The 15441-nt window shown below is 40.4% G+C and overlaps 1 protein-coding gene across 3 annotated transcripts; it reads right to left on the bottom strand.

Moving 5' to 3' along the window:
• Positions 1–966: 966 nt before the first annotated feature.
• Positions 967–12840, bottom strand: LOC122777853 (6-phosphofructo-2-kinase/fructose-2,6-bisphosphatase-like). Of its 3 annotated transcripts, none has more exons than XM_044039352.1 (14): positions 12710–12840; positions 8016–8141; positions 7316–7412; positions 6771–6837; positions 6617–6691; positions 6453–6509; positions 6034–6155; positions 5309–5516; positions 5075–5221; positions 4887–4991; positions 4647–4776; positions 4100–4162; positions 3529–3593; positions 967–3020 (listed from the first exon to the last, which is right to left on the bottom strand). In XM_044039352.1, exons 1-14 carry the CDS (start codon positions 12771–12773, stop codon positions 2961–2963), a joined length of 1386 nt encoding a protein of 461 aa, XP_043895287.1. In that variant the 5' UTR covers positions 12774–12840; the 3' UTR covers positions 967–2960. The 3 variants fall into 3 exon arrangements, with proteins under 3 accessions (XP_043895287.1, XP_043895286.1, XP_043895285.1); XM_044039351.1 differs by lacking the exon at positions 12710–12840 and adding an exon at positions 12230–12703; XM_044039350.1 differs by lacking the exon at positions 12710–12840 and adding an exon at positions 9001–9236.
• Between the last annotated feature and the right edge of the window lie 2601 nt (positions 12841–15441).

Raw genomic sequence — 15441 nt, 5'->3', positions numbered from 1 at the left:
TGTACATACACGTGTCGAAGTGCTTGTAATATTTTGTAGAGCGACATTTAATTTGACAGACGACACATTTTTATTTTCCCATGTTTTATTTTATTGTCTGAACTTAAAACAAGAACAAGTTCCAAAAATAAAGTTACTGATTATTTAACATCAGTCATTTGTTTTGATTGACATCATATTTTCATTGACTTCCTTACACACACACACACACACACACACACAGTCACACGATCACACAGAAAACGGGACGGCACATAAACGTAAACGTGTTCCAACGTGCGTTCCTGTTCCTGAATATTTTCAGCATCAGGTTTTCTCCAATCTTAAGAAGCACCTTTGGTTGTCTAGTACAATCAGCAAGTGGTGCCAAAACTGTTACCTGCTGCCAGCATCGGGAAAGCTGACTCAGGTTTACACGAATCGCTGTGATGATTGAAACACACCAACACTCACCAGACTCCTGGAAAAATCACTGTTGTGAATAGTGTTCGTGTACCTAATACAGTGGACAGCGAGTGTTTACACTCTGGGTTTAAAATAAGATGCAGTTTCCCACAAATGGTATTTTAATCATTTTCACACGTACAAGTCTCATCTTTAACGTCGTTGTGTGCTTTGTAGTTGAGAATAATAATTAACTCAATACTTAAAAGTGTTGATCGAGGTAGACGTTAACTGGGACCATATTTGCCATTTCTTGGCCGATTATTACAAATGACACATTTTTGTTCTCAGAAACTTAATCAATGTTAAGTCACTTTATTTTTGTTTTATTGAAATTACCGTAAATAAAATGTAGATTAAATAGTAACTGTTATTTGTTAAATTATTAAACAGTTATATTTTATCAGACGGGAAGAAGAAAATTGTCAAATATGTATTTGTTTTCTTTGTGTGTCTCTTAAAATTTATTGGCTGTACTTTTATTTGATTATTTGTCATTTATTTTAAATATGTGATTTAAAAACGTTTAAAGTTTGTGTATAATGTTTATTTTTGTGTAATTTACAGAGTTGTTGTGTCTGTGAATGTTTGTTTTGCTTCTGCTGTGACTGTGGTTTCAACTCAAGTGAGTGCTTTAACGAAAACTTCAATCTTTCACTGTCGTCTGCTCGGGTGATGTTGAACTTGACTCCGCCTCTTTCAGAATCGGACCAGAGTGGACAATGGCGCTACCTCGTGGTACCAACTAACCAGGAGCAGTGACGGTGTGTTCAGGTAACCCGGAGAGTGTCCGGAACTTTACGTAACAGAGATCGGAAACACATCACTGACGTTTCACAGTCTGAAAGTCATATAAATATAATCAAACTTAAAGGAAGAACTAACGTGTTGTACAGTAATTATTATTATTATTAATATTGCACCAGTTTCCCTTTGTTTCTATTTTTAAAAACGTGCAACTGTTCACACATTGCGCGTGCGACCACACACGTATGTTGCATAGTTAATTGGTATTTTAAGCTACATGAGGTGTAATTTCTATAAAAACTAAAGGTTTTGTTTCTACGCTGTTCCATTTACATTGAGTCTTAAAAAAAACTATGTATAATTCTGGGCTAGCCATTGTTAGCGATACCTGTTGCTACCAACGCTCACTCAAACAGTGTAGTCACATTGTTCGCGAATAGAAATCAAATGGTACTATGTGCACGACTGGTTCACTGTTGCAGTGTTTGTACTGTGGTAGCTATCTTGGAATCCAATGTCGGAGTTGGAAAATTCCTGAGTTCTGACAACAAACGGAACATGCGACTAGTTTGTGTTTAAGAATCCGAAATCCTCCACAAAATGTCAACAAAGCGACGGTTGAATCTTGAAGTCGCGACTTGATCCGTTACTGGAAACAGGATTTGCACGACTACTTCATGTCATCGCTAATATTCTGCGATAGTTGTAAAACAACGACTAAAATGAAAAGATATAAAAACGTGTATGTCATTAGTAAGTGCCACGTGGCAAAAAAAAGCTTAGACAGGAGCTAGTAAAAAAAGCTGAAGTCAATGGCTTTTATGTTGAAGGGCTTGATTAGCTGCACAGTAAAGGTGAATGACTAAAATTAAAGATGTGCACATTAAAAACAGAAAACTTTTAGATCTTGTTGTTGACACAGGAAGTCTAAATATTATATGTATATAATATTGACCTCAGATGCTAATTTTGGCGTGAGGCACGTCATGGTATCGGGAAGTTAAAATACCAACTACGCTAACTGGTTCATGTTCAAGACAGATTAATACATTCACGTGCTAAATTTACAGCTAGTTAGCTTAGCTTAGTCTAACTGTGGTCAGTTTACCAAAAAAGCTAGTTTGTGGTCCTACGGATTTAGCTACTGTTAGCGCTTTTGGCTTAGGTGTTTTTCCAGGACAGTCGATTTAAATTGTAATTCACAACATTTTGAGTGGAAAATAAAAACAAAAATTACAATTTTTAAAATGGCCGACCCCAATGACATAAACTTCTCAGCAGATGTTAATTAAATATTCTAATTATTTTCTAATTTACATAATACGTTTCAAATTTACATTCCTTGCGTTAGCCACACGTCGTAGCTGGAGTCATAGCTCCCTAGTAACCATGGAAACCACGCTTTCAAGACTTAAACGGTTGAATGACAGACGACGTGTTCAAAACGTTTTTCTTTTTTGGATGTTTACACAAACTCTGGTTGTTTTTGGATGAGCTTCTAAAAATGTTATTGCCTTTAAACAAAGTCTGGCTACTTTCATTTATTTTCTAATGCTATGCTAGGCTAACTGACAGCGTGTGACCTCTGTGCGCTGCATCATAAAGTGCATTTACAATTTAAACAGGCTGCTACAGAAGGAACTTTCCACCACCACAATAATTATAGTAACAATAATAGTGATGATGATTTTTTTTTTTTTCTTTTCTTAAAAGGCCACTCTTTTCCCATCAGGTTGGATCATTAGAACCTGACTCCGCCTCCTCCTCATCTAGATGTGATCGGGCACCGTCCCTAAAGCCTCCGCTGTGTCTCTGTCCACGTCCACATTCTGAGACAAATGCAAGGACAAAAGAACCAGGTATGAGCTGAAAAACTGCTGACACTGCACCTTTAAAGCTGCTGAGGCACTTTGAGTACATCGAATATTAAGAGATTTGTTTTTCAGACGAATTCCAGGATCTTTTCATGGGAAAATTGTGAATTTTGGGAATATTCCAAATAGGAAACTTTTCCTTTGCATTTATGAGGATTAGGTTTCACCTGTTTAAGAGATTAATCTCAAAAAAAATTCCCAAATTTAGGAATTGGAGCAAATATTTCCTGACTTACGACTCAAAAAGTGTTGCGTTATGGGTTTGTTTTAAATATTTAAAAAAATGGCTAAATTCCCTGTAAACTTTCCACTACGCCCACACTTTGGGAATCACTGTCGCAGTAAAATGTGAAACTAGATTCTGACACCAGATTTCAGAATTGACCTCCAATGAAGTCGCACCAACATGGGCGGGGACACGATGATGTGTGTTTATGAATGAGTGAATGAATTAATGATTTACCACTGGTTTGTCTCTGTGTGTATTCACAGCTTCAATGTTGAGGAAAACAGACTCCACTTTACAACCTGAGAGAGAAAAAATACACAAACCATCAAACACAATGACTGAAACAATGTGTTTTTATAAAAGTTACAGTTAGTTCACTCTACACCTGTGGTTCAAACACTGGGTGGGGACCTATACATGGGTCACGGGAGAGTGTTGCAAGATTTGTTTCAGTGAATTTACAAAACGTGTCCTGAAAATGATTTATTTACCGATTCAAAATATGAGTTGCAGATATGTAACATAAGATGTTACAACTTCAATCCTTTCATGATTTATGTTACGATTTGGTTTCAGATGAATGAAAACTTAATTTCATGCAAGTCATTAACAACATATACACATAAATCTCATCTAGAATGTTAATCGAATTCTGCAAATTTGGTTGGGGACCTAAATAACACCTTGCATGACCCATGTGTGGGTCCTGACCCAGCCTTTGGAAACCACTGGTTGTGCTGTTATTGACAAAAGAGGACATCAGAATTTGTAAGAATGAACGTTATGAAGAACAAGAGATACTGACCATAGGCGACTGGGGTGAGTTTCAGGACCGTGTGCAGAGGACACTTCAGGTATGGAAGCTCACCTGACAGCAACAACAAAAAAGACCATTTACTTTCACACCTAAACCTCTGCTAAAGTTTACTCCACCCAAAAATTACCAAATAATGAGCTGTTCTCTGTATCCACCAACGGACTGAATGCTAAATAATGAGCTGTTCTCTATATCCCCCAATAGACTGACTGCCAAATAGTGAGCTGTTCTCTATATCCACCAACAGACTGACTGCTAAATAATGAGCTGTTCTCTATATCCACCAACAGACTGACTGCTAAATAATGAGCTGTTCTTTATATCCCCCAATAAACTCTTAGATCAAATAAAACCACTTTAGACCCCTTAAGTCATGTGACCTTCAGACACGTGACCTCTCCCACATACTTTTAACACCACGTATACATTTCTACCCCAGGTTTCACAGTTTGGGAATCATGTGTTTCGAGCCTCAGTTTGCCACAGTTTTACAAACATGTAACACGTTTTTTTGTTTGTTTGTTTGTTTCCACACCTGCACTCTTGTCCAGGAAGTAGGCGAGTAAACATCTCATAACAGCCTGGTGACAGATGACCAAGACGTTCTCCTGCCGCTCCAGCTCCATGATGACGGGCTCCAGACGCTGGACCAGGTCCTCGTAAGACTGTTCCACACACAGACAGGGAGTGTATAAAACGTCAGACAGACGCAAGAAAAAGTGGGCGGGGACACGATGAGGGGGCGGGGACACGATGAGGGAGCGGGGACACTCACCTCTCCTTTGGGGTAACGGTATCGATATTTGTCCTGGTCCCTTAGAGCAAACTCTTCTGGGTAATTCTCCTGGATCTCCTCGTAGGACATTTCCTCACACACACCCTGAGACACACACGCACACAGTTTCATGTGTGTCATGGTTTCATGTTGTCATGTGTTTCCTGGTTTCATGTGTTTATACTCACAGCGTCGATCTCATTGAGGGCCTTCCACTGTTCGTACTGGACTCCCAGAGCCTCTGCAGTCTGGATGGTTCTCTTCATGTGACTCGTCCACACCTTCAGGTCTCTGATGCTCTGTCCACGCATGTATGAGCCCAGTGCGCTGGCATACTGACCGGTCAACAAACAGGCTGGACGTTAGCTGAGAGACAGAGGTGGGGCAACACAATACACACACACACACACACACACACACACCTTGGCCCCACGTGTGGACAGTCCAGAGTCTCCTCCGATTCGGCCCACGAGGTTGAGCTCGCTCTCTCCGTGGCGACACAGGTAGATGGATCTGGGCGTGACGTGGATGTTCATGAGGTAGTAAACGATTCTGCTCTGGATGTGGTCCTGGATCCGGTTCACCAGGTACCGACTGCCCACATTAATGATCTTAATGTAGGACAGGTGCCTGCGGGAGGACGAGGACAGAGACGGGAAGTGTCTTAAATAAATATTTAAATTGTGTTAACTTGTGTTATTGTAATAACCCCATTTTAAAAAGCCTGGTAAAAACGTGCGTGCTCAGAGGATTGTGGGTAATTTTGCTTATACACAAATCGTTACTTGATCAAATGCCAAATGTTTATGCTAACTAGCGTGACGGCTAACAAACGTAGCCTTTTACCGTTGAAGTTAAAGTATTAACGTCAACTGATCCTGCTGGGTTTTTCTTAACGTGTTTGGGACGATGAATATAGTAAATACTTTAAAACGTATTGAGACGTCGCTATGGTAACCTTTGCCTTTGAGTTACACAAACCTGAGACGGTGAACATCAGAGGGACAGGTTTGACACTTCTTGACGAAGTTTACGAGCAGATGATCAATAACGCACGCTCGCTATCCCGTTCCATTTACGCGTTTCAGTCGACTCAAGAGTCGTAGAGCGATAATATTGCGATTGTTAAACGGCGATGGTGTGTCACCTGTCGTTGTCGTCGTCCAGAGGGACGTACGTCAACTTGTAACATTCGATCCTCTTCAGGAAGTCATCCACGGCCTCGTCTTTGTCGCAGTCTATGTAGTCTGGACTACTCAGCTTCACTTGCTTTACGGAGGGAGGGAGAGAGAGAGAGAGAGAGAGGTTTTTAAATAAACAAACATTTCTCATCCAAACAGCTTCAGAGGTAGAAGTCAGATTTTATGCAGATTAAGACAATAATTAACTTTTCTTTGTCATGTAAACATGTTAGTCTGACTAAAATCCAGCTGGTCTTAGTCGGACTAACATACCTGGATCATGTAATTCATAGTCTGATTACTCCTGCATGTAAACACTTGGTCAGACTGCAGTCAGTAATAATAAAGAATAAGATCTAATGAATGCAAACGAACACACACTTACTTTAATATTCTCAGCGATGATTTCTGGATCGTCACACAATGACTCCACAAAGAAAACCTGAAAACAAAGACACATTAAACACACTTAATGGTGTAAAAATGCTATTTCTTCCTTTAATTTATGTATATTTAAGTCTTTTTTTTGTTATAAAAATAAAAAGCGACCTTGTAACCATTTTCTTTGGCAAAATTGCGAATGACCTCTCTGCGATCGGGGGTCGTGTTGGTCGCATCGAAAACCTTCAAGAATAAGAAAACCACGTCAGACTGAAACATAAATGTGTCCTCGAGCATCGTTATTGTCCCACTGTCCACTCACCGCGACCTGTCCCCGCTCTCTGGTGAAGTAATCACACACGTCTTTGAGTGCGGTGAGCGCACACGCTCTGAGAGACCACACACACGTTTGTATTAGCATTTTAGTGAGGACAATCTTTGACATCCTGAATTCACTTAACCATCACAGCTAACCCTTAAAAAATGTCCTTATAAGGAAAAAATGTCCTCGCTCTTTTGTTTTTTTATAAACCAGTGGTTCCCAAAATGTGGGTCATGGGCCCTCAGATGGGTCATGTGAGATTTTTTGTGTGTATTTATATTTAAAACATGGCCCTCCGGTTGTGGCAAGTCACTTAGCTAAGAGGTTTGTTTATTCATAGATTAATTTTGCATGAAATTTATACCGTTGTGTCATGTCAACACAAACACTTATTTTGAAATTCTGTGAAAAATGCGATAACATTTTAAGTTAATAGTTGTAAAATATATAAACAGACACACCTTTCATATATCTGATTAATCTTTTAAACTGTTCTGTTTAGCGCAGTTACATTTGCGTTACGTTGGCATAAAACATGTTCATACTTCCGAATCTTCATGGCCTCCATGTTGTCGGGTCTGAAGAACTCGTAGCTGTTGTACACTTGTGTCGCGTCTCTGCGATACTGACCCACGTTGAACACTGTGAATGACAAATACGCGTTATTGTGCAACACAAAAACAAAAGCTACATTTATCACTGGCAAATTAAATATTTTTAATATTCAATGTTATTCTTAGTCCAATATTTGAATATTTTAAAATGCTGAAAGTAAAGCAGGGTTCACGGCACGCTGAGATACATTCAAGAAATATCGTAAATTTGACCACTTCTGTCACTAACTAAATGCTGCCATCTGGTGACAGTCAAACAGGAAACACTCCAAACTCAGCACATAAACACTTCCTGTCACATTATTCAAACCAAAATGACTGAAATTCACAATGTTATTGTGAATTAAACTCTACAAATGTCATGTAAATCAACTGTGTGATAACAAAACACTCATTTGTTGTGAGAATTGGATTATTTTCTATTTCTGAGAGTAATTTTAAGGTGGACTGCACTGTCGTAATAAAATATTCTGATAGTAATTTTTAGTAAAGAAAATTAGTTTTTTCTGCTTTATACAAACATGTGTATACATATTTACATATGTGTGTATAAAGCACTCACTTATCTTTATCTGAACATTTTTGATTATATTTACACTGATGTTTCATGTGAACGTGTGAAACTCGATACCTTTGGTTGTGACTCCGATCCAGTTCAGGTATCTGGTTAGCTTCTTAGAGATGTAGGTCTTCCCTCGCGCTGGGAGACCGACCATCACGATCATGGTGGGTGAGTTAGTGAACTGAGGCACCGACGCTGCACACACACACACACACACACACGTGAATAATGCAGGTCCAATTCAGTGATGAGGGTTAAAGGCAGCAGTGACACGGCAGTTAAAAACATGGCTGCCAATAGGAACACCAAAAAAAAAAACAGATTTAGTAATAACATCTACATCAGTTTAAGTGTACAATAGCTACAGTTTCCCACACCATAGAGAAAATCTGTGATTTTAACATCACACACACACAGGAGTTGTTGATCCACTGCTGCCTCCATCACAAAGTTCAAATGTCTTATTTTGTGAATTCGGCTTCTGAAATTATTGGTTCAGATTGACCTCAGTGACACAAAGTGACCACACGAGGCAGCAGAGGACCAGCAGCTCCTGTGTCCCCGCGAGCTAAAATCACAGATTTTCTCTATGGACTTTGGTGTGGGAGAGTGAGATAAAGATGTGAACAGATATAGACATATAGATATAGATATAAAAATTTAGATATAATAATAATCAGCTTCTCCTTGTGTCTCCTGCTGGTGGCAGCCAGAGTGAGTGACCGTGTCTCAGACTGGTCCCCAAAGATGTCAGTGCTTCAAAAATCCTGAACTATCCCTTTAAGGTGAAACCTCTGCATTAAAAAGCATGAGATTTTTTTGTCCTGTAAGAAAAATGAGAAATGAGAGAAAACAGTTTGTTCATAAAGTGGGTCGTCGTTGGGACACGTGGTGGACACGCTGACCTTTTGGGGTGAATGTCCCACTGGTCCACACACACGGGCAGATATCTGCGCCATAAAGCAGGTGTAACTGTTTTTAAAGACTTTTCTCTTATCTGTGTGTGTGTGTGTGTGTGCAGTGTGTGTGTGTGTGTGTGTGTGTGTGTACTCACAGCCTCTGCGTTTGCTCAGTCTATTTTTCATTGATGGGACCCAGATTTTCTCCAGAGGATTCTGAGTCAGTGTTCTGTGAGTCGCTGACATCATTATGGCTGCTAACTCTGTCTGTGTCTGTGTGTGTGTGAGAGAGAGAGTGTCTGTACGTGTCTGTCCTCTGTGTGTATGTGTGTGAGACAGGGAGATATTGAGTGTCTGTGCCTATCCTCTCTGCGTGTGTGTGTCTGTCCTCTCTGTCTCTCTGCATGTGTGTGTGTCTGTCCTCTCTGTCTCTCTCTCTCTGCGTGTGTCTGTCCTCTCTGACTCTCTCTCTGCACGTGTGTGTGTGTCCTCTCTCTGCTTGTGTGTGTGTCTGTCTATCTCTCTGCGTGTGTGTGTGTGTGTGTTCAGGGTTTTAAACTCTCACACCATGTGTCGTGTGTGTGGGCGGAGCCTGAGTCGTGTGTCACTGACCTCACCTGTTTGGCTGGTTGCAGAGGTCAGAGTGTCTGTGATTGGTCGGCTCACCTGTCACTCACCGTTTACAGTTGCGGTGATGAAACTCAGAGTGATTGTCATCGACCAATCACAGAGCTCCACTCTGAACTTTGACCTGTCAAGTGGAAGTGGTGTCACATGGCCTCTGAACAGCTGAGCTTATGTAAAAAGTGGCCGTTTCTCAATATCCATACTTGTGCGTACTTGTGCGTACTCCCGTACTTCATCAAACGTCATCAGCCTCAGTCCAAGTGCTGTTCCAATTCTCAAGTAAGTGAACAGCGAGGACCGTTCTCAAACCCGGAAGTATGCATCGGAGGTGACTTAAGCATACTTGGGATGGCCATGTATCCCAGAATACATTTCGGTGGAACATAGCAGCAGATAATTGAAATATAAATCTGAAACAAATATTTTTCTGTGTCCCGGAACAAAGTTTTAACATCATTTGAGGCGAGAAATTAGTCATTTAGAATTTAAACATGTGGTTTGTGTAGGGTTAGGGTATGGATATGGCATATTTATAGTTTGGCAGCGACGGTTTGAAAGTTTGTATATTGTTAATGTTTTATTTATTTTAACTTAGAATTATAGATTTACATTAAAATCGCACAGTCATTGTATCTGTATTTAAATATAATATGTAAATATTAGATATGTAGAGTAGCATATATTTGTACAAGTTATATTTATAGTACATTTATATATATACTACTCTACAATGCTATTTTCCACATTGTATTGTATATTTTAATAGAAATGAAATAATAAATGAAGTTAAATATTTAAAATGTGAAAATAATAACAGTATATATGCATTTATTAAAAGTATTTCATATGTTCATTTATCAACACCGTACGTGGCGCTAATGAGGCTGCAGCACTTGGCACCAGCCACCATTCAAACAGCAGAACAATAGATACATACTTGCTTACTTGAGTATTGAGAAACAGCCACATACTTGTGTACTCCCGTACTTGGCAAGTATATACTCCCAGCGTACTTCTCAAGTATATACTGGCCTCTGGCCGTTTCTCAATATCCATACTTGTGCGTACTTGTGCGTACTTGCGTACTCCCGTACTTGTGAAAACGTCATCAGCCTCAGTTCAAGTGCTGTTCCAATTCTCAAGTAAGCGAACAGCGAGGACGGTTCTCAAACCCGGAAGTGTTCTCGCTCCGCCCATGTTTACCAAGTATGCATCGGAGGTGACTTAAGCGTACTTGGGATGGCCATGTATCCCAGAATACATTTCGGCGGAGCATAGCAGCAGATAATAGAAATATAAATCTGAAATAAATATTTTTCTGTGTCCTGGAACAAAGTTTTAAGATCATTTGAGGCGAGAAATTAGTCATTTAGAATTCAAACATGTGGTCGGAATTCAAACATGTGGCACGGTCATTGTATCTGTATTTAAATATAATATTTAAATATTAGATATGTAGAATAGTATATATTTGTACACGTATATATATACACTACACTACACTACTCAATGCTGTACTATATCTATTTTCCACATTGTATTATATATTTTAATAGAAATAAATTAATAAATGAAGTTAAATATTTAAAATGTAAAAATAATAACAACATATATATGCATTTATTAAAAGTATTTCATATGTTCATTTATCAACACTGTAGGTGGCGCTAATGAGGCTGCAGCACTTGGCGCCAGCCACCATTCAAACAGCAGAACAATACATACATACTTGCATACTTGAGTATTGAGGAACAACCACATACTTGTGTACTCCCGTACTTGGCAAGTATATACTCCCAGCGTACTTCTCAAGTATATACTTCCCAAGTAAGCAAGTACATACTTGCTAACTCGAGTATTGAGAAACGGCCTGTGTCTTCTATCTGTCCCACTGTCTCATCCTCTTCTTCTTCTTCTCTGGTGTTACCATGATGTTCATTACTGCCATCTCCTGGAGTTAGAGAACTCTGACACAGACTTAGCTCTCACTATCATCATCGTCTTGGTTCTGTTTTTGTCTCCTTGCCACCTCTCCTTGTTTGCTCTCTCACTTTCCTTTTTTGCTCAGTTAATTTTTTACACTGTTACATTTTTACTGAGTTACTTTTAAACTCAGTTATGTCATTATTTAGTTCCTTGTTTACTCTCTTCTTAAATCTGTTATTTTTTTACTCTGTTACTTTGTTACTCACATTTTATCCAATTACATTTTTACAGTTGCTTTTTATCACAGTTACATTTTAACTCAGTTCCCTTGTTTCTCAGTTACTTTTTAACTCAGTTTCTTTGTTTTACAGTTACTTTTTTAAGTCAGTTACTTTGTTTTTCAGTTACTTTTTAACTCAGTTACTTTGTTTTACAGTTACCTTTTAACTCAGTTACTTTGTTTTTCAGTTATTTTTAACTCAGTTACTTTGTTTTACAGTTACCTTTTAACTCAGTTACTTTGTTTTTCAGTTACTTTGTTTTTCAGTTACTTTGTTTTTCAGTTACTTTGTTTTTCAGTTACTTTTTTAACGCAGTTACTTTTTTAACTCAGTCACTTTGTTTCTCAGTTACATTTGAACTCAGTTACTCTGCAGCTCTGACTTTACAATTAGTTACTGTCACTGTTTCTCATTCACTGCAGCTCTTCGTGCAAGTGTGTGTGTGTGTGTGTGTACAGGTATTACTAAATGTTATGGGGAAATAATGTAAGTCAATGTAATGTCCTCTCAAGTAATGGACGAAACGTGCGTGTGTGTGGTTTAACCTCACCTCTGCTGCTCTCACAGCGCACGCGCCTCACTCTCGGTGCTCGCGCGGTCTCTTTATTCTCCATTATTGTTATTATTATAGTGACGATAATGACTGTCTTCAGACTCTGGAGTCACGTGACTTTGTTTCTGTCTCTGTTCAATATCAAATCAATGGCTGCTCCGGGAGTGAGCGCGCGCTACTCTTACCCACTTACGTCACTACAGTCACCTTCTGACGTCACTGCAGTCTGACCACGAGGGCCGAGTTTCACCACGCGCCACCCCTCTCTCGCTCTCTGAACATATGTGGGCACGTTCCCAGAATTCTCACGGCTGTTATATAAGTGTGTGCGTGCATGGGTGTGTATGAGAGCGAGAGAGAGAGAGGGAGGAGCGGGGGGGAAATGTATCAATCACAGTGCCACGAGGTAACGCACGCGCACACGGCTTCATTCTGCATGCATATTTGCGTGCGCGCGTGCGTGCCGCCGTCACTCACCGTTCGGACGCTGCAGGAACCTCAGTGCGCCCCCACGCGGCAAAACCTCCGCTGCTCCGTTCATCGTCCTAGTCTATTCCTGGAGGAGTGTGTGTGTGTGTGTCTCAGCTGACACACACACACACCAGCTAAACGAGTCATTCTGGTTAAGCCCCGCCTCCTCCTGATGGTGTCTCAGGATTCTGTCACATTAAAGCCACAGTACGTAACATCTGTTGCTTTAAATGGAACGCAGTGTCACTGACACCATGTCCACAGACCTGGTCCTCACAGAGACAGACCTGGTCCTCACAGGGACAGACAGACCTGGTAATCACAGGGACAGACCTGGTCCTCACAGAGACAGACAGACACAGACTCAGGTGTGTATCCATGTTTATTGGTTAGTTATTCGACAGTCTGGGTTAGTTCAGATACAGAACATCGCACAACGCAACAAGCAGGTACAACATTAGCACACCTCCGTGTCACAGTACACCCCGCCCCCATCATCATCATTGCCCCGCCCCCACATTCTATGTATGCATGTGTGTGTTAAAACAGTGTTTCCTAAACTATCTGTTCGGGGGAAAACTTTGTGCTGCACTAAAAAATGAATTCAAACAAAAAAGCACCAAAGTTCACTAAAGGGTTTGGAAAATTCTTACAAACGACTCATCTGTGGGCCCCGACCCAGTCTTTGGGAAACACTGTGTTCAACCCAAACACACCCACCCCCACTTTAGAGCCCCGTCCCTGACCCTGCCCACCCCACCACTGTATTGTTCCTGCTAAATCCTGATATTAGCAACAATGACGTCGCCGTGACAACAATACTGACCCCGTCATCATAACTGATAAAAGCACTGCTGCTGTTAACGTTTGCAGAATTGTTTCTATTCATAGCTAAATTTTTTTTGTCTTTTTTTAATTTATAATTTATTGTATAAAAGAAGGCGGCAACAGAGACGAGCAGACGCACGGCGGCAAACGATCGCGTTTAAAGACAAACGACGTGTCTCCTGCACCGCCGCCCCCTACTGGACAAATATGAAGCCACTTGTGCCAGTGGCGTCTGAGCTTGAGTTTCATCACTAACAAGAGAGGGCGGGGCTTAGGACCTCTACTGCTGCCAACCACCAGGGGGCGTTCCAGATGTGAGCGTCACGTCGTCCGTCTTTATTTACAGTCATACAAACAGTCAGCATCAAAATCGCAGAAAAGACGTTTAACAAGGCAACGCGTAGAGGTTTGGATTATTGATTATGGATTATTACGTTAATAGATGAATGGAGATTGATCTTTAAAAAAAAAGTTTCAGTATTGTTTAATTTTAAGCGTCATTCACACCGAACACCACTGGTAATTTTTTGCGCAATGATTTTAACGTACAGAGTCAATGCAGAGACACGGAAAGATGCTAATCCTGCAAAGACCTGACTTTTGCGTAGTTAGCTTCAGTCGTTCCAGGTTATTGTTTGTTAAAACTGATCGATTCTTCCGAGTTTTATCAGGAATGGAAGAAAGACACCACACAAGCACGACTTAATGTGAGAGGGTGGTGCTTAAACTGAGTGAGGAAGTCGTAGTACTTGGCGCTTCGACTCTAGCTTCATCCCCTTCAAGCTAGCAGTCGCAGGTTATGTTCATTCAAATGAGGAACCAATGACCAAAGTTCCACAACACGAAAAATAACTGTGGTTCCGGTGTGAACTTGTCATGAGAAGCCAAAGTTTTAATTTCAATAAAAACAAACGTAAGATTTGAAACCACGACAAGCAGCAGGCTGAGCCAGCAGGAGGCGCCGCATGCCCTGACACAGCTCTGCCGTGGGGCCTTGTCAGAATAACAGTGTCGCTTACTGCTGTTTGGTGTTTGTTCTCGCCGTGTTTAGAGTTTGATGATACAAATGTTGTTGTGTACAAAAAACAACTGATAATAAAAAAACTTACATGTTGATTGTTTTATAAAAGAAGTAAGAGAAATAAAAAAAAGACAATCTCAAGGTTCTATTTACATTCAGAGAACGAAACGTCGGATTCTCTTTAACGTTGTCTTCTTCTGTGGCTCCCATTGAATTTTGCTACAGAGGAACCGCCCATTCACTCATTCACCCATTCACTGGTTTCTATAGGCCTCCACTTTGTGTGTGTGTGTGTGTGTGTGTGTGTGAGTGACAGTCGGCAGTGGGTCTGCGTTTTAATTTTAAAACGTATTATTTTAGCGTGGAAGACTTTTATTTTGAAAACTAGGGTTATTTCTTTAGCTTGGATGAACAGAAAGTGAGACTTTTATTTTGAAAGTGGCATGGTTATGTTTTAGTGTTGACGAACAGTTGGAGTCACGGCTTTATTTTCCAAACGTCCAGACTAAATTGTTGCTCTGAAATTTTCAATTGAATAGTGACGGTGTTCTTCTGGTCCACATTAAAACTCAGCTCTGAAGTTTTCAAATGTCTCAGTTTTAGGCTCTTGAAGACTCACGAGTCAACCACAGACTTGTCCATCACAGAGGTGTCCCCACTGTGTGTAGTGTGGCCGGAGCCATGCGTCTTTGATCGTACGATTGCGATGTGTTTAAAGCTTTAAAGACGCGTGTGTTTATTTTCAGCTTCACCTCACTTTCTGTTTCTGGAACATGGGTGCGTGTGTGTCCAGGTATTACTAATGTTGTGGGGCCCTAAACCTGTTTACACAGTCACATTATGGGGAATTGTCTTCCTTGTGGACAAGTCCCCATAACGTAAATTACAA

This window comes from Solea senegalensis, linkage group LG11 (assembly GCF_019176455.1).
Source record: "Solea senegalensis isolate Sse05_10M linkage group LG11, IFAPA_SoseM_1, whole genome shotgun sequence".
Classification (NCBI taxonomy): domain Eukaryota; kingdom Metazoa; phylum Chordata; class Actinopteri; order Pleuronectiformes; family Soleidae; genus Solea; species Solea senegalensis.
Note: the sequence above shows the minus strand (reverse complement) of the source record. Positions and strands in the feature narration are given on the sequence as shown.